At 34.7% G+C, this 18654-nt stretch overlaps 1 protein-coding gene across 2 annotated transcripts in view; it reads right to left on the reverse strand.

Moving 5' to 3' along the window:
- LOC149781751 (O-acyltransferase like protein-like) overlaps nucleotides 1-18654 on the reverse strand; it is an 88796-nt gene that overhangs the window by 61923 nt on the left and 8219 nt on the right. The window contains exons 3-8 of one of the 2 annotated variants that reach the window (XM_089935871.1): nucleotides 18056-18267; nucleotides 16613-16703; nucleotides 13845-13935; nucleotides 12928-13171; nucleotides 11951-12107; nucleotides 9874-10074 (exon numbers count right to left, since the gene is read on the reverse strand). In XM_089935871.1, coding sequence (XP_089791997.1) covers nucleotides 9874-10074; nucleotides 11951-12107; nucleotides 12928-13171; nucleotides 13845-13935; nucleotides 16613-16703; nucleotides 18056-18267 — 996 coding nt within the window. The remainder of the gene's footprint in view (nucleotides 1-9873; nucleotides 10075-11950; nucleotides 12108-12927; nucleotides 13172-13844; nucleotides 13936-16612; nucleotides 16704-18055; nucleotides 18268-18654) is intronic. The other variant, XM_089935872.1, reaches the window with a different exon arrangement.

Below are 18654 nucleotides of genomic sequence, written 5' to 3' on the forward strand. Positions count from 1 at the left end.
AGTACCCTGCACAAGGACACAACACCGAGGCCGATTTGGGCTGATCCTATTGTAGCAATCGCAACTTTCCGGTCACGGATTTAATGCCTTGCCCATTGATCCTGAGCGGTTCATGAAAACACAATTAAACAATGGTTCTAACACAGTCGTGTGGTTACTAAAAGCGGACTCCAAATTCAAGCTTGGACCAAGCTAAAGAGTGGTGTGAAATATGAGTGAACAAGATTGAGTTCATTACTAAATTGCTATCGCGTTACTTACTTCTTTTTTTACTTTTGCACACTGCCTGTATTCTTCAGCACTATTCCAGAAATTATCAATAAATTATGAAACTGACTTTTAATAAATTTCAGACTACTATCTTGTAAAAATGGATTATCTTTCTCGATTCAAAGTAGCATTCTAACGTAGTTCCTTTCTCTAAATCATCTATCTTTCTACAATCCTAGATTTGATTTTTTCATGCTGCATTCGGTCTTATGGCACTACAAGCTAAATCATACACAAAGTTCTTATGCTAAGTATGAAGGCATGATAGATTTAAGAACCGTAATTATATTTTGGTTTGGTGGCTTCACAATTTTTCACATCAGGATGATGCATAAATCATTCTCACTATCTCTATCGACTTACTAACTACTCACAGCATATGACCAACCGTCTACCAACATAACATTCCCTACTAAATGAAAACCAAAGAAGATTCATAAAAGGAGTGGACATGCGCTGCCGAAAGAAATGAAGACTGCAGCTAGCAAGTCCTACAAACTCAAAATCGAGTGTCAAAACTGGCTAGTAGAACTTCAACGATCGTCATGTTTAAAACTAATTTTGTTTCGAGACTATCGGACACCTCGAGATTTAAAATGGCTAAGAAAGGATTACAATTATGGGACAACGTATGCTTGAGAAGGTTTGCCAAGTAGAAAGTAAGCGTGTTAGGACGACAGAAAGTCTATCTAAACTTATATAGTAGGAAATATACCACTACAATTGAGAATGGCTATCAGATGTCTGTATATATATATATATATATATATATATATATATATATATATATATATATATATATATATATATGCATGTATACATGCATACACACACACACACACATATATATATATATATATATATATATATATATATATATATATATATATATATATATATATATATATATAGATAGATAGATAGATAGATAGATAGATAGATAGATATATAGATATATATAGATTTACGTATCTGACATCCAACTACGTACCCACCTCCTGATTTGTATAATGTGATTGTTTTGTGATTGTTTTGTTTTCAAGTTTTTGTTGCTGCTATTGTTGTTTTGTTTCAAACTGGAAATCACAATTTTTAAGAAAATGTTATTTTTTCGGGGTTCAGCTTTATAAATTTGAAGTAATGTTGTTGATTCTCGCAACGATATTTCCTTTCTTTTCGTACTTGTGTCCTAAAATATGTTAGTTTCAATTTCGTTGGGTTTGCACTTCTCAGCTATTAAGCATACGTTACCCTTCAGCATTCTGACGTAGTTAGTCATCTTTGTTAATCTTTTCTAGAGATCATAATATTGCGTCTGTTGATTCTTGGTATATATATATATATATATATATATATATATATATATATATATATATATATATATATATATATATATATATATATATATAATTGGCGACTGCACGATGTGTTTAGTTTGTGCTGACATTGCTTAGTTGTTCTTCCTTTTTCTTGCCTATGTTGTGAAAGGTTTATTGGTTTATGTCCTTATTTTCTGAGATTCCGGTGTGGGTCTATTTCGTTTAGCAGCTTGATAACATAGCATTTGAATACCATCATTCATACCTTATGAGGCATACCGCGTCGTCCTTTGGTATCAGTACGCTAGTCCGTGTTAACCTTACTTATTTATAGACACCTTCTACCTCCGCACATAGAACTGGTTAGAGATTTATGGATGACTTATCATTCTCCGAATACTAAAAAGGTTATTTAAGGTCAATTATACCTTGTCCCTAAAAATATTTTGTTACACATTTGGTATTTCCCTAATAACAACGAATTTTGAAAACAGAAATTTCACTGCTGATATATTTAACTGAGTTAAATGCCCAACTCTTTCTGTCTAAATGTTCAAAACGTTGTTTCCATTTAAGCTTCTAGATATTAAAGCCACCACCCCACCACCCCACCACCCCACCCCAGAAAGAAAATCTAATTGGTGCGTTCCCACGCCTTTCATCCCTTGACATTTCTATCTTCATAACTGTTTGCCGCAGCTGAAGCCCTGTCTCCCCTCAACCGCCATCATCAATGAGTTGGAATCATTGTTTATTCTACAAGATATAGTTTGACACCAATAATGTTTGCGATGCTTTTAATTTGTCGGTGTTACATTAATTTGTTTTGTATGAAACTTGTCGGTCTTTCATTTGTTTATTTTGTATGAATCTTTTGTCGGTGTTTCATCATTCGTTTTGTTGTACGAATCTTGTCAGTGTTTCATCATTTGTTTGCTTGTAGGAATCTTGTCGGTGTTTCATCATTTGTTCGTTTGTAGGAATCTTGTCATTGTTTCATCGTTTGTTTGTTTGTAGGAATCTTGTCGGTGTTTCATCATTTGTTTGTTTGTAGGAATCTTGTCAGTGTTTCATCGTTTGTTTGTTTGTAGGAATCTTGTCGGTGTTTCATCATTTGTTTGTTTGTATGACTCTTGTTGGTGTTTCATCATTTGTTTGTTTGTAGAAATCTTGTCAGTGTTTCATCGTTTGTTTGTTTGTATGAATCTTGTCAGTGTTTCATCGTTTGTTTGTTTGTAGAAATCTTATCGGTGTTTCATCATTTGTTTGTAGGAATCTTGTCAGTGTTTCATCGTTTGTTTGTTTGTAGGAATCTTGTCGGCGTTTCATAATTTGTTTGTTTGTATGACTTGTTGGTGTTTCATCATTTGTTTGTTTGTATGAATCTTGTCGGTGTTTGTTTAATGGGATGGGCCTTTTCTAAACAAAAGTGTGTCTGAGTTGTGAATTATCTATACAGTAGGTAAAAAGTGACTCTAAAACATTTTTTCTGTACATTGTTTGCTTGAATGTGAATTTAAAACGGAATATCCTTGTTAGGAAACATTTTAATGTCATGTCCCATAAGAATTGTCATTGTGCATGATGTGTTCTGTCTATACGTGTTTCAGGAAGTCCTCTACAATCATTTTTACTTCGAGTGACCTATCAAAGTAAAGCGCTGTAGTATTTTAGTTCGTTATGTTATCCTTGGAAAAGTTCAAAGGTCGATTGCAATTCTTTTATATATTTTTTTTTATCGAGAGTTAACTTTAACATAGAAGATAACATATTAAAATATTACAATCACATGACACCCATAAGTTTTATGATCAGTTTCAGCGGAGTATTATGTTATGGCCTAAGCGTGGGAAAACTTTGCGTGACACATGACTGAACAGAAACATAAATATGTACATGCATGATTACATTATTCAATTTCTGCATACTCATTTGTATGCAGTGCTGGAATAAACCCTGCGGAGGCCCTTAGGCAGTCGAAATCTTGGGGCCCCCCATTGCCCCCACATTAATACAGTATTTTCTCTAAGGAGTCTTTAACATAAAGTTTTCGTTTCTTTTATTCATTTTTTTTTCTACCTTTCGGAAACAATTTAAGAAAGCTTGATTGTAATTATTTTTCAATATCAAATTAATGGTATTTCGATCCGTTGTCGCAGGACCCTAAAAGGCGTGGGGCCCATAGAACGGTGCCTACTCTGCCTATTTGGTATTTCGGCACTGTTTGTATGATATCAGAATCATTTTTCACTTTAATCCATTCGTTTTCAACTGCACTATGATATAATGGTAACAGATTAAGATTCGAAACCTTTGCTTCAATTGAAACGTATGTACAGAACAAAATAAACCAAAAAAACAACTACTTTGTAAATTCAAGCAATAGAAACCAGTAAAAATCCGACTTGATTCTGAACTTGAGCCTTTATAAGACACTAATTATGACAGCAGTGTTTGTTACATTTTCTTCATAATAATAATAAGTTCATACACGTCGTTGACAATTCGCTTATTTCATTTCTCTTATCCAAATTAAGGATAACAATTTAAATTCTGGTCCAGGAAGTGTAACATTAAACGGCAATATTTTGAATTTCAGAAGCTATTACTGTGAAGACCTTTATATAGTTCTTTATCCTTTTGACAATAAGATTTTGTAAGGGAAGGATTGTTTTGCATTCATAGCTTCTTAGTCCCAAAACGCATTGTCGCAAGCCACGAGCGTAAATCGGATACTCTCTTTTTCACTCATGGCTGTACACAACAGGATTTCCTCATTTCCAATGAATATACATAAGCAAACATTCTTCATAAAAGTGCCATGAAATAGGTTCCTAGACACCAACGACAGTACCTTTTTATCGATGAATAAATGACTGAGTTTGGAATAGAAGCTTTGCTTCGCTCGCTCATTCAGAGATGAAGGCCACGCTAGGTCAAGTCTCTGATGAAAGTTTGCTTGTTTTGGGAACTATGAAGCGAGCTGACTCATTAGAGGCAAACAAAGGTGAGAGATAATTATGCCAATTTCGAACATTACGTCTATTTGCTATACGCACATTCATGTATCAGCCATAATAAATTTACTGACAAAGCCCTAAATAATCAACTCCAGTTTGAGAAATATTTTTTAGCCAAAGGGTTCCACATAATTCTTGAAAAGACTTTGAAGATATCAGATTAATTCAACAATTATTGCTCTTAAATTATTCGCCGTTGATAAGCATGGTAGGTCCATTTAAAATGGCATAGTTGTTCCTTTAACCTGCTAATAATGGGTTTGTGAAGTACTTCCAAAACGCAATGCCTGTAAACAAAATAATTGATCACTGAAATCCGCAGTATGTAGGATGCGCATTCATGTATTCTATCAAGGAGACAGTTTATCAGATCTGGAATTATGTTCAGTTTTTCTGTACAATGTACTGGAAGCGGGTTCCGACTCTAATTTCTTACCACTTTACATGTTTATTGTAAACACTCTTAGATATGGGGGGGGGGGGGTCATAACCCAATCTTCTAACTTCTGCACATGTTCATTGTGAACAATACTATATATACGGGAGATTTTAATTTCAACTCCTGACCTCTGTACACGTTGATTGTGAATAACCTCTCATATGGGAAGCCCTATCAAGAAGAAAATCGAGAAGCAAAATGTCGCGAATTCACCGCCATATTCACATGTGTTCTGTGATGGAAGGGAACACAAACTGAGCCACCACTGTATGAGCCTAATCCAATGTCACTATGTCATCTACCGAGCTAATAACCCTTTTCAACCTTCCCGGATGGTTCAGGGTCTCATTAGGGTCCAGTTATTCAATCCTATACTGCATAAATCAATAATTAAAAATACACTGCTCATCAATTTGCGCAAAATTGATATCGTAGTAGCAACGTTTGTGTAATGTGAAAAAAGAAGTGAGAATAATATCAAGAAATTATTCCGAAATCAAAACCATATGGAAATGTTTAAGTGCAAAACAGGACGGACGTACAAATACCAACACTCAAATTACTAATCACATGCAAGAGAAAAATGTATAAAATCAAGCAAGAGAATGTCAGTCTGAGAGAAATTATAATTCATTTGCAAAGCAGAATTATTCGTGACACTTAATATTTACTGATCTAGCTGAAACAGAAATCAAGAGTAGTGATAAACACAAACATAATCTTAAGAGACCTTAATGAAAAAGAGTGGGACATCCGTGCTGGCCAATCCAGCTTGGAAAAGTACACAGAATGAAAACAATAACGATAAACAGAAGTATCAGAGTACTTTAAACTCTCAGCCAATCGTAGCAACAGCCATTTATTGTAAGGAAAGAGAACTTCTAGATACATCTTGCATTAGCCACAAACGTGTTACAATGTAAGAGGTCCAAGACTATGGTAGACAACATCTACGTTGGATTTCAGTGGACCACAACTTTTCCGCTATGTATCCCCAGGAAGGTTGACTACCCCTACACGGGCAATAAAGGATATTTGACCAGTAGCAGACTCGGACACACGTTATTCAGATGTGTAACAGAGTGAATGTATCGTTAGCGATTTGTATGCCATGATTTAACTCAGGAATACAACATAACTACACAACCACATACAACCATACAAAGCAGAAACCGATGAAACAAATCTAATTGCTTTTCAAGGGGAAACCGTGATAACACCTACGCATGCAAATGACAACGAGGTAAAGAGCATAACAATAATAGGCTAAGTGGGAGATGTTTTTTCTTTTTTTTTTTTTTTTTTTTTTTTTTAATGAAGCGAATTATATTGTTTATGGGCACCACCGTGCACACTGTAAAAAAAAATAATCGGTTTGACCACTCAGGCCAAAGTGTAAATGAAAGTAACTTTCGCATTTCTATATGGATGTCCGTGAAGTTATCCTGAATGTCTTGTTAAACTTAAACTATCCAAATTCATACGTAACTTGCTTCGAAAGTCATGAATTAAAGGGACTGAAAATTTGACACAAATGTAAATCTGGTGCTATAGCTCAATTAGTAAATATATATATAACTGCTATCGAACATCCTGACTCTAAAATTTGGCTTAAAGCATCGAGCGGAACAAATTGCTCCAAATGAATGAAGGTTTTTATGTGTAGATTGTTTACATACCTCCTGAGGGTTCCGGATGCTCTTCATTAAAAGCTCTTGATAAAATTGGGGATGATGTACTGATGATGTATCATGAAGCTTAACATGTGTTCTTGTTGGAAGATTTAAATAGCTGTATAACAGATATTGATGGCCTTTGTTGCATTATAGCGGATATCGATGATTTTATTACATTATCAGCGGATATTGACAACCCTGATAACATAGAAAAAAAATCGCTTCTCATTATTTTAACAAGAGAGAGTCTCGTTTACAATGATATGACAATGAAGAAATAAATGTGATAGAAAGAGGCCAAACAGATATGCTTTTACATTGTACAAATTGCAGAATATATAGATATATGTACTATTTATTACCCTCTGTACAAGAATTTAATTGTATCAAACAATTTTGTGATCAAGCCTTTTTTCCTATGCTCCATCAGTTATAATGTAGGTACTTTCGTTCAACGTATTGAGGCGAATAAATGCGGACCTGACTGACAATCTAAACAAATAACTACTTTGGAAATTTGATGAGAACATGTTCACTGTAGATGTCAGTAGAATCAAATCACAAAATACATTATTTGAGAAGAGTCACAAATATCGGTAAACTGATGGTATCTGTGATGAAACTATTCAGATTATTTTGCTTTGTGCTTATAAAAGGTTTACGGAGAGGAACATTAAACAAGTATTTCATAACAAACTACACGGCAAACTCTTGTACTGAAGAGATTGTAAGTTAGCTAGAAATAAAAGTCATAGTACTATAAATAGCCCTCGCTGCTGAAACCACTGAATGACATGTTTTGATCAGGTAACAGTTACAAGAAAGCAACTAAGATATTTGCGAACTTGGGTACCAATACCAATTAAAGATATAATTACCAATATATATTATAGGATATATAATAGATTTGCAAACAACAAATCCAAAAACAATACTGGTCTATGAAAATCACTTGAAACAAATCCCAAACCATAAAAAACAATCAGACTATTATAATGAAGACAAGAATATCAAAATCAGCAGCTTTTATTGCTATTTTAGGAGTATAAACTCACGCAACGGGAATACCGACGAGGTAGAGGAAAGCGAGGAACCATTGCACGGTACTAAATAACCAATACATGCAGAGAAATTTTCACGGTATTGAGAAATTTTAAATTTTATAAATTTCTTGGTGAAAGTTCCATCTTGAATGAATATTTAAAATGTATGGGAAACACTTTTCTTCATTTCGTCATAAACAATTTAAACATGATTTGAAACACATGCGTTGTTCGATAAACTTGCATTGCAATGTTGATTAAACCTACATATAAAAACAAAGATGATAAATCATATCTTACCGATCATATGCCTATCATTTTAATGAGTTTTAGTTTTGGTCTTTGCCTCTCTTCTTAACGATAAATTTATCTTTCTAAAAACAAAATTTCTATATGTGCACATGCAGGTCTTCGTAAAAATTACTCCACAACTATTAAAACTTTTGCTTTAAATTACTTAACAGAACTTTCGAACATGAGGCATGAAACATTGGTTTGTACTTTAGGGTATGGAAAGTTGGTTTGTGGAGAAAACTGATGAGCACTGCTATAAATACTTAAGATAATAATAAACAGGTATACTTGTGTGAGAGTTTGTCTTCCACGATGGAAAGAACACAGAGCTATTAACGTGCAAGTGATGAAATAGACAATACGAAAGTGTTTCTCCTGCATTATTTACTCTGTCTCTAAGCGACATCTATAATTACTCAAATTGCATTCAAATTACATTTTTTTTTGTACTCGATGGGGATATTGTACTATATTTAGAAAAAGAAAATGTACTCCATGCAGAGGAAATAGCAGTACGTTCTGATATTACTGCGGAAATATAAGCTTGTTATTAAGATAAGCAAAACCAAAATTATACATTTTGATAAATGCAGAAACAGACAAAATGTACAGTTCAAATTTGGAATATGAAACAGTCGAAAATTATAACTAATTAGGACTGACCCTTTCAAAGAATGGTAGATATTAATTGGAAACTAAGAAGCAAACTTGGCTAGCCAGGAAAGCATTGTATCTCATTTAAAAAGATAATAAAAACAAAACAAAAGTAAACAATTTAAAGATATATTTAATCTTAATTTGCCTGCTGACTGTCATATTTATTATATGGAAATAGTTCCAATTCTTATATGTGCAGCTGAGATCTGGGGTTTTGAAAAAATATATATGGTGGAACAAGTCCATTTAGATTTTGTAAGATATGTGTTAAAAATTAAAACAATCCACGCCCACATATATGGTTTATCGCAAGGTCTAGAATGGTTGGCTATTGGGTAAATAGCATTCATGGTAAACAAACCAGAATATCTATATACCGTTTCTGAAGCTATTCCAGGAGTACAATGAAAACATCGGCAGATGTAAATGGCCACAGACCACATCGGCTTTAAAAAACAAACTGTCAAATATTCCCAATAAATTCTGGTTCGATAAGGTCTGTAAATAAAGACTTCTTGATCCGCTTAAATATCAACATGGGAACCATCCACTACTAAAGTCCATACACATAATTAAAAAAGGAAATTAAAATTGGAACAGTTTTTATTAAAAGACCTATCGAAATCTGTAAGGCAAGTATAATCGAGATTCCAGCATGCAGTCAAAGTTTACCAATATGGAAGGAAACATGGGAAACATTGCCTAGAAATGAAAGATAGTGCAAACGTTACTATAAAAATGCATGGGTGGTATATGTTAATTTTCTTCTTGAATTTATCTATTTCTGAGAACCCAGAAACCAAATACTACCCAAATACACATATATCAAACCAAATTTCCCATACTTTAAAAAATTGAGTTCTGAAAAAAATGGCATTTAAAGAAACATCTCAAAGAAATAATTGATAGTACTTTATTTAAATTTTTTTCATTTCTAATTGTCATTACTTGAAGTGTATGATGTTTCTACTTATGAGCAAGAAAAATGTACCAAGGTGACACGAAATCCAACTTTCAATTGCACACCTAATATTCACATGTGTATGGTGAAATTCAACCCTGACTGTCAAAAGAACCATATAAATAAAGAAAAAGAAAAGAAAGTGTCACCAATAATTTTCTATATTTGACTATATAGTGGTGTTACTGACCTACCTGCGTTCATTGTCTCGGAAATTGAGATGATTCCGTAGTTGTAAGTGTGCCCCAGGATGACCCAGGTCAGACTGAGAAATCGAATGCCATTTATGCATGTCACGGAGTCAGCTGATTGCTTGGCGCGGAGAAGCTTCGGAACGTTCGTGTAGAGAGAGAATGACAGTAATACAGACAGGCCTACATTGATACAACCGCCCTCTGAAAACGATAAGTATACATTAAAAGTACATATCATGGCAAGTCTCTGCACCATGTTGCCTCGTCAAGTTATGAACATGATGATTCTGCATTATAAATCATCAGTATTTTATTAACACTCTACATCATTCAAACGAGCCAATTTCCGGACTATATCATTGAATTATTCACTCCCCCTGTGTCTGAGCAAACACATTATAACCTTCGATGTTCAAATAATATAGACATTTGCAGTTTCTGACTAAATTCTACCAAATCATCTGTAATACCATCAATAGTGACCTTGTGGAACAATCCTGAACAGGATGCTCAATGTAGCAATGTCTTACAGTGCTATGAGAAAGTGTTTATGTCCAGACGCGGTATATAGAAAAATGTCTAATTTTATTAATCAAACCCTAGGTATTATCCATATCAGATTACAACAGACCGCTCCGGTGGCCTAGTGGTTAGTGCGTCCGACTCGGATGCGGGAGGTCGATCTCCGGCCGAGGCGTACTAAAGGCTTACAAAAATGGCACTAACAGCTGCCTCGCTTAGCGCTCAGCATTGAGAGGTTAGTGTTAGGACTGGTCGGCCTGGTGTCAGGATAGTGTGGCTGGGTGGGACATCACGCTACATGTCTAAGGTATGATGCCCCAGTGCAAGACATCACTATAAACTGTCACACTGCAGACATCGTAGCGATATGACTGAAAAGTTGTTAAAGCTACGTTAAAAATCCAAACCACACACACACACACACACACACACACACACAGATTACAACACAATGTAAGCTCATTAAAAGCTGATCTTTACCGTTTTCAAATGTGTTGCCAACCTTTTCGTTTTTGTGGTGGGATTGAAACCACCATGCATTTCTTCGTGTTCTGTCCCACGAATAGTAGACAACGAACTCAGTTCATGAGAAAATTACTTTTAATGCCATGTCCAACTGTTAGTTTATTTTTACCGCTTTGTGGAAAGGGCGATGCAAATGAAAAATATAGGTTTCTACAATATGTATGCAAATATCTTACCGTTACCGGACGATTTCAATAACTTATTCAAATCGCGAGTGTTGTCACTGTGATCCACCCCCCACCTCTCTCTCTCTCTCTCTCTCTCTCTCTCTCTCTCTCTCTCTCTCTCCAATCGTGTTTAATTATTAGTCAATGTTGTTATGTTGAATAAGTTGTAATGCTTGTATTATGTTGGGAGAGGGTTAATTTCAGTTGTTAGAACTTGTGTCCTATCTCATTGTATCATAATGCGACAACAAAATATGTTCAAACTAACTCTTGGCTCGATTCATAAACCGGACTAACAGAAAAGATTCGGAATCAGCCAGCATAAACAAAGCAAGAAAATGCAGTTCATTATTTGTTCCGCCATACACTATTGATTTATAGAAATATTTGCGTAATGGAGACCTTTGAGAGACAGCTGTAACATTTCTGGACAGGCATAATGTAAACACAGTAACCTTAAAGATGAAATGGTGCCAGTTTTTGAAACTACTCCAGTGTTCCAAAGCAACTAAAAATGTACTTGAACGTGTGACCTTGACCAGAAAGGAATGATGGGAAATGTGGTAGTTGTCATGTATACGTGTATAGGAGAGAGAGAGAGAGAGAGAGAGAGAGAGAGAGAGAGAGAGAGAGAGAGAGAGAGAGTTTCATCTTAAACGTCTAAACGGTTAAAGTGTGAAACCAGAGCGGAGCGGATGGACTGACAGGTACGTGACTTTATTTTGTCCTATTTGATGCGGTAAAAGCGCTGGACAAATTTATCTTTTTGATGATTCTCGCATATTATATAACATCATGTAAGTTCCATTTTTAAAAAGAAATCAGTCTTAAGTTTGTAAGCAGAAATGCAACTGTCATCCCACCTTCTTTTTCTTTAGACTTGCCGCGGATCACTTCGTACGCATGCCCATTCGAAGTACCATTTTGCAGTGCGTCTAATTGTGGATTGACTTCGCCATTTGACTGCTGTCCATTTTGCACTGGAACCTTCGTATCGGGGACTTTGTCATATTCTCTGTGCTGACGGATGTAAAAGATCAATTTTAGAAGTAGTGCATTCTGTAACAGTTGTCTGCTCCTATAAAATACCCTATGAAACACTAAATATCATCGTAAAGTTATAAAATTGTTCCTGCTGCTTTATACCCTGCTCCTCCACATATTTTGGTATTTATAACGTAGCTGATGCTGCATTCCTACATCTGAATTAATTGCTGCTACAGTTGTAAATATTACTGGTATCAATGATTGTTAAATGCCACTTATAATTCTGACTCCTTCAGAAATAAATTCAATGCGCCATCCTTGACCTTTAGGAAAGCTGAGCAGAAAGAAACGTCAATCAGATAATATATGCAAAATATTCATACAACGAGGCATTTCGTAAAAGTAATTATGAATAGAACGTGATCATAATCAATAGAACGTGATCATTATCAATAGAACGTGTTCATAATCAATAGAACGTGATCATAATCAATAGAAAATTCGGATGTAAAATCCTTATGAGCATGTTTTCGCTGTTGTTGCATACATCAGACCTTTTCACTAATAAAAGGATTCAATGCTTTAAACTTGATTATAGAACAGATGGAATAAATCAATTCAATTAATATATTCCAGCTACTGACTACTGACACAAACGTCATCAATATTAAGTGCCAGTCGTTTTAGGTAAACATAGTAATAACAAAATATGAAGGGAAAAAATAGATAATGATTTTTTATTTCATGATAATATTTTATGTAAAAGGAACACACACACACACACACACACACACACACACACCTCAAGGAAGTGGTGTACAAAGGTTTGATGGTAATGTTTGAGTTATTTTACCTGTACATAACCTGGTGGTAATCCACTGGAAGTGACAACTTTATCTGCTACTACAACAACGACCACCTTGTCATCTGGATTTGTTCCATGTACAGGGTGTACCTGCCCGTAGTCATGCTTCTCATTTGACAGTCGCGTCATTTCGTAAGTGTGTTCCTGATCCGCATCATTCATGCGTAGAACTTTAATTGCGTCAAAGAACGTACCAAAAACGATCAGAAATCCAAACACACTCAAGACCAATCTGAAATTTCAGATTAGTAATGAAAAAAAATTATATTAAAAATGAAGTGAGAATAAATATGTTTTACTAATTTAACAACGTTTCTTGATTGTTAGGTTTATGTTAAAAGGTACACTCAGCCTCAACAGTATGTCTCCAGGTTTTTTGTTATCGTATTAGAACACATTAGTTCATACAGGACTCACGGTACTAATTCAGTTCCCATAGTAAACCTCTGCAAACACCATGATATTAAAGAGTCAACTACTTTAATCGTCTGAGTGCTCGTATTAGTATAGATGCATCTTGAATGAGAATTTCTGTGCAAAGGAATTAAGGAAACAGTATGAGTCGCGACATTTTCGGGATCTACGTTTGTTTGAAACATGTGCTTTCAGTTCCTCACCAAAGAGTCAAGTGCTAATTTCAGCAACGAACATTCCAAACTCAAGTCTGTGAAAGGACTGAAATTTCATCAATAAAACAATGTCTCGATTTTTTTCAGTCACAACTAGGATAAGTTCACGAAGATTTATTTTACCAAATTTCTAAATTTTGTCACCAGCCAACCAACCAGCCAAACCATTATATAGTGTATTTTATCTCCACCCATTTCCAGACTCGTTCCCATTTTTCCATACTGTTAGTACCGTGCGTCTTATAGGATGTCAAAAAACACTGTAAAATTGCTTACATGGCCGCTATCGCTGAAGAGTCGTTTTTCAGGTCGTTATCTTCAAAACAGTAAACTGACTCCACTGGTAAATTTTTACTGTATAGGATTCCTATAAAAAAGACAAAAACTAAACTGACTCCACTGGCAAAGAGAGAGAGATAGAGAGAGCAGCCGTTGGACATTTTCATACTTTGTTAATAATAACCGATTTTTAGAACATAATAATATGTTTAAGAAACAACATTATATACGTCACACTATGTGTACCTCGTACCCGAGAAATGTACCGTATAATATCGACATGGTTTGCAACTTTGAATCATTGATAAACATTGTAGATAAATCCCAAGGAAATTGTACACATATCGTTGGGACGAACCATATTATTGTATGTTACTTGGTGGAATTTCTATTTGAAAGTTTTAATCCAGTCTAAATTCCTTTTCTCTCTCACTCCACATTTCTGCGGAGTTTGTCCGTTATACATGAGAGGGGAGGGGGAACAGAAAGCAGAAAGGATTGCGATGAAAATGCGTACCATATTAAATTCATATATATATATATATATATATATATATATATATATATATATATATATATATATATATATATATATATATATATATATATATATATATATATATAGATAGATAGATAGATAGATAGATAGATAGATAGATAGATACATACATACATACATACATACATACATACATCTCCCAGGTTGCCCCCCCCCTTTGTCAGCCCTGATCATGCTACATGTCTGCGGCATGATGCCCTAGTGCTAGACATCAGTAAAAACTGCAGACATTGTAGCGATATGACAGAAAATATGTTAAAGCTACGTAAACATTCCAAATCACACACACACAAACACACTCACACATACAAACACACACTCATTCTGCTATTTCGTGTTCCAAAGTCCAAACTTCCTTTGTGTTTTTCAATCACATTTTTAGAAGAATAAAAAAAAAAACATTCTTTCTAAAGGCAGAGACAAAGATGTGATTTTCGTTGTTTGACTACAGTTATGTGGTTCTATTTTACATTTAATGACATCAGATTGAGGTGTACACACACACACACACACACACATATATATATATATATATATATATATATATATATATATATATATATATATATATATATATATATATATATATATATATATATATATATATATATATATATATATACGTCTTTGCGAATGACAATGTAGTTATCAGGATGAATATAAAACTACTGAGAGTTTTCGCCGATACAGCCGTGCAATTCAGAAGATTATAATTTTACTTTTACTTTGCTATACTAGAAATAGAATACGTATCATTACGGTCTGAGGAAATACCCCTAAACTGAATACCATTCAGTTATATCGGTAACCAGTTTATCGAAACAACGCCAATGTCATGGCCGTCCATGGTTTTATCAACATTGCTGACAGCGTGAAGATAAACACCATATCCCATTGGTATCACGTTGTGTGTTCTCTATCAGTTATGATAACCTTGATCGCGATTTAGACTTGATGAAAATGGCCCGATGAAAATGACGATGTCGACAACGACGATGAGAATGATAATAATGTTGACGACGAATATGACGATGATAATGACCTTTTACTGACATGTCCTCAGATGTGTTTCACCAAAATGAAATTTTAAAATATCTTACTAACGATAACCTTAACAAAAGTAACAACATTTTTGGTAAATACAGTAATTCCACTTCAGTATGGCAAATATTCGTCTCTGATAAGCAGGGGCGGATTAAGGCTCACTGCTGCCCTAAGCACTGACAAATCTTGGTGCCCCCTCCTTTCCACGTACACCTTGGAAGATAACCCTAGGGTGCACCATGATCAAGAAACAGAACATTATGATCAATTTGCACTAGGTATATCAATTTTTTTTTACAAATCTTCATTCGTTTTTTTTTTTCTTTTCACCCTTTTCTCAACTTTGTGGTGCCCCCTTTGGCCCTGGTGCCCTAAGCACGTGCTTAGTCTGCTTAATGGTTAATACGCCCCTGCTAATAAGGTAAAACCTATCCGAAAAAAATACAGGTTTAATACATTTAGGAGTACTTCCAAGCATCTAATTTTGTTATGATTGTCCCCCTGTCCTCTTTACCGTGAGACTTTCTATGTAAATGTGGGAGATAAATGACGTTGTTCTTTCTGAGCAAAATGACAAGAAACATTGATAAATGAAAAGACGGAATCATGAATAGATAGACAGACTGACGGACGGACGGAGGTTGGAATGTTTGATCTGATTATTGCATGTTGTCTGAATAATCGAGCCGATAAATTAATAGACAGTGGATGGATGGATAGATTGTTGGATAGATCAATGGACAGGTAGACGGATGCACGAGATAAATTAATACAGATATTGACTGTTATTTCACACCAGGTGGCCACCAACTTTGCGATGAAACAGAAACAGGTATGTTGATAAAGTTATGTAAATACCTGTAGTCTCGTGCTCAGTTTATTGACATAACCGAATTTTATCGTGACATATCAAGTTTGCGTACTTTGTATGTTACAGGTGATTCAAAGACATAAAAAGAATTAATAATAATAATAATAATAATAATAATAATAATAATAATAATAATAATAATAATAAGATTAATAATAATAATAATAATAATATATTATTATTATTATTATTATTATTATTATTATTATTATCATGCATCCGAATTATTTGTAAAACAGAAATGATGTTTTAATATAAGAAAGAGTCAGCAGGATACTATGACCAGTGTACCTATATCAAACAATCCCTTGACATCATCTGAATGACAGGCTTTGGATACGCATACACCCCATGTAACCTTCAATTTCACACCGTGCGTGTTCTGTGAGAAAACAAAATTTTGTTATTAATTTGTAACGAATCATTGAATATAACTTTTAAGATACAATTTTATACGTTTTCTAACTCAGACACCGTCATATCTAAAACATCACCTTTTAAATTTAGTAGTAATACTTAAAATAAAATTAAAACTAGACCCAAAAATAAAGAATCATTATCGTTTCTCTTTCATTTTAAATTTACTTTTTATTTTATTTTTTTGGTTATTCGCCATTTTGATTCCACGCGACATTTAACTTTAAATATAAAATATGCGTAATCTGTAAGTTATTATCCATTTAGTAGTATCCTCTACTTTTGGTTTGATATCCTTTATTTTACAACGATTAATGATTTACATGTGCAAGTGAGAATAAACTTTAAATGAATCATATGTTCACCTAAATCGTATATAATTTGAAAAAATTTTTAAAAAAATTCAAAACGTTTGCAAACCTTGTCACCTTGGAAAATGATATCACAGAAAGTCAATGACGTAATCCCACATTTTACAACAATTAATTATTTATATGTGCCAATAAAATAATATGTTTGAAAGACTTGATATTTGTGGACAAATGAAATCTCAAAATGTCAATGATATAAAACAATATTGATAGTTATGTTAGCGTTATACTCTTGTAAATTCACAATGACAGAATTGGAAATACAAAGACGTGGACACACCTATAGAACGACAAGTACCATGTATACCACCGCTCACCGAGACGGGCTGTAGTGAGCAAATGGAACCAAACGGATCCCAATGAGCAACCGGTACTGAGCTAGAAAGAGATGAAACGCATGAGCAACATGGCCTCAGGTTGACCTAGAAGGACTCTAGAATTGAGATAGATCGAGGGGCACCCACTTAAGCAAATGGAATTGAGGAAGAGCGAAGTTGACACCAGTTAGCAAATGAAACTGACGTTGAACAGAACTGAACCATGTGAGCAAATGGAACTGACCTTAACCAACAGACCCAAGTGAAGGTGAGATAGATGGTATTCCAGTGCGCAAATGGAACTTTGGCAGACTGAGATAGGCCCTAGTGCGTAAATGGAGCTGACTCAGATCGAGACGGGCCCAAGTGAGCCAAAAGAACTGAAGTAGAACGTGACGCACTTGGAGAAAGTATTAAAAGAAAGATGAAAGGACAATGGGGAAGTTTAGGTGCCTGGAGAACTTTTGTATGTGCCTTATGTCCTGACAAGCACGAATACTAAGTGCATAATTAAGCGCGGAAGGAAATAAGGAAGGAAATTGATGCTGGCATGCATTGATACTTAATTGAATAAACTTATGTCATAGAAAGTCACATAACAAAATGTCTAGGCAGAAAAGAAAACCTACCGCATTCAACCTCTTCAGCAAAGAGTCCGGGATCGGGATTGAGACCCTGCAGTATCGCGTGTCGAATTCTCTGCTGGTTGTCTTGGTGATATTGCCAAGGACAACACCTGCGGGAATTTGGGCGTGGACCTCCAGACACTGGTCGTATGCGCCGAGGAAGTTGATATTTGCCTTCTGTATAGCACTGGGTATGTTTCCCGTAGCGTCAAACACTGAAAAAAAAAATTGATACATTTTACATAAATATTTGTTCTGAGGGATCTTTGGTCTGTTTAAGTTTTCTTAGTTTGTTTCTCATTACGATTTGTTGGTGTCTGTAAAATCGTTTCCCTAAATCAGTGTTTTGTGTTCTTTCTTAATTTATCTCAGCGTAATTGTCATTAGAGTAAAATAGACTATTGTTATAACTTTTTAAGATTTACGAATGCACTAATTTAGTGTTTGATATCGTTGTTGTACTGTTGTAACAATTGGAACCATTAATGACGTAAGTTTTATCAAATGTGTTATTCGATACGACAATCTCTACCAAGAGGTATGGTAACAAGGTAAAATAATTTTGATGTGCGTGGTCTTTGCTACTGAATACGATGTGCAAA

Source organism: Sinohyriopsis cumingii, chromosome 15 (assembly GCF_028554795.1).
Source record: "Sinohyriopsis cumingii isolate HCF-2022 chromosome 15, ASM2855479v2, whole genome shotgun sequence".
Taxonomy (NCBI): Eukaryota; Metazoa; Mollusca; class Bivalvia; order Unionida; family Unionidae; genus Sinohyriopsis; species Sinohyriopsis cumingii.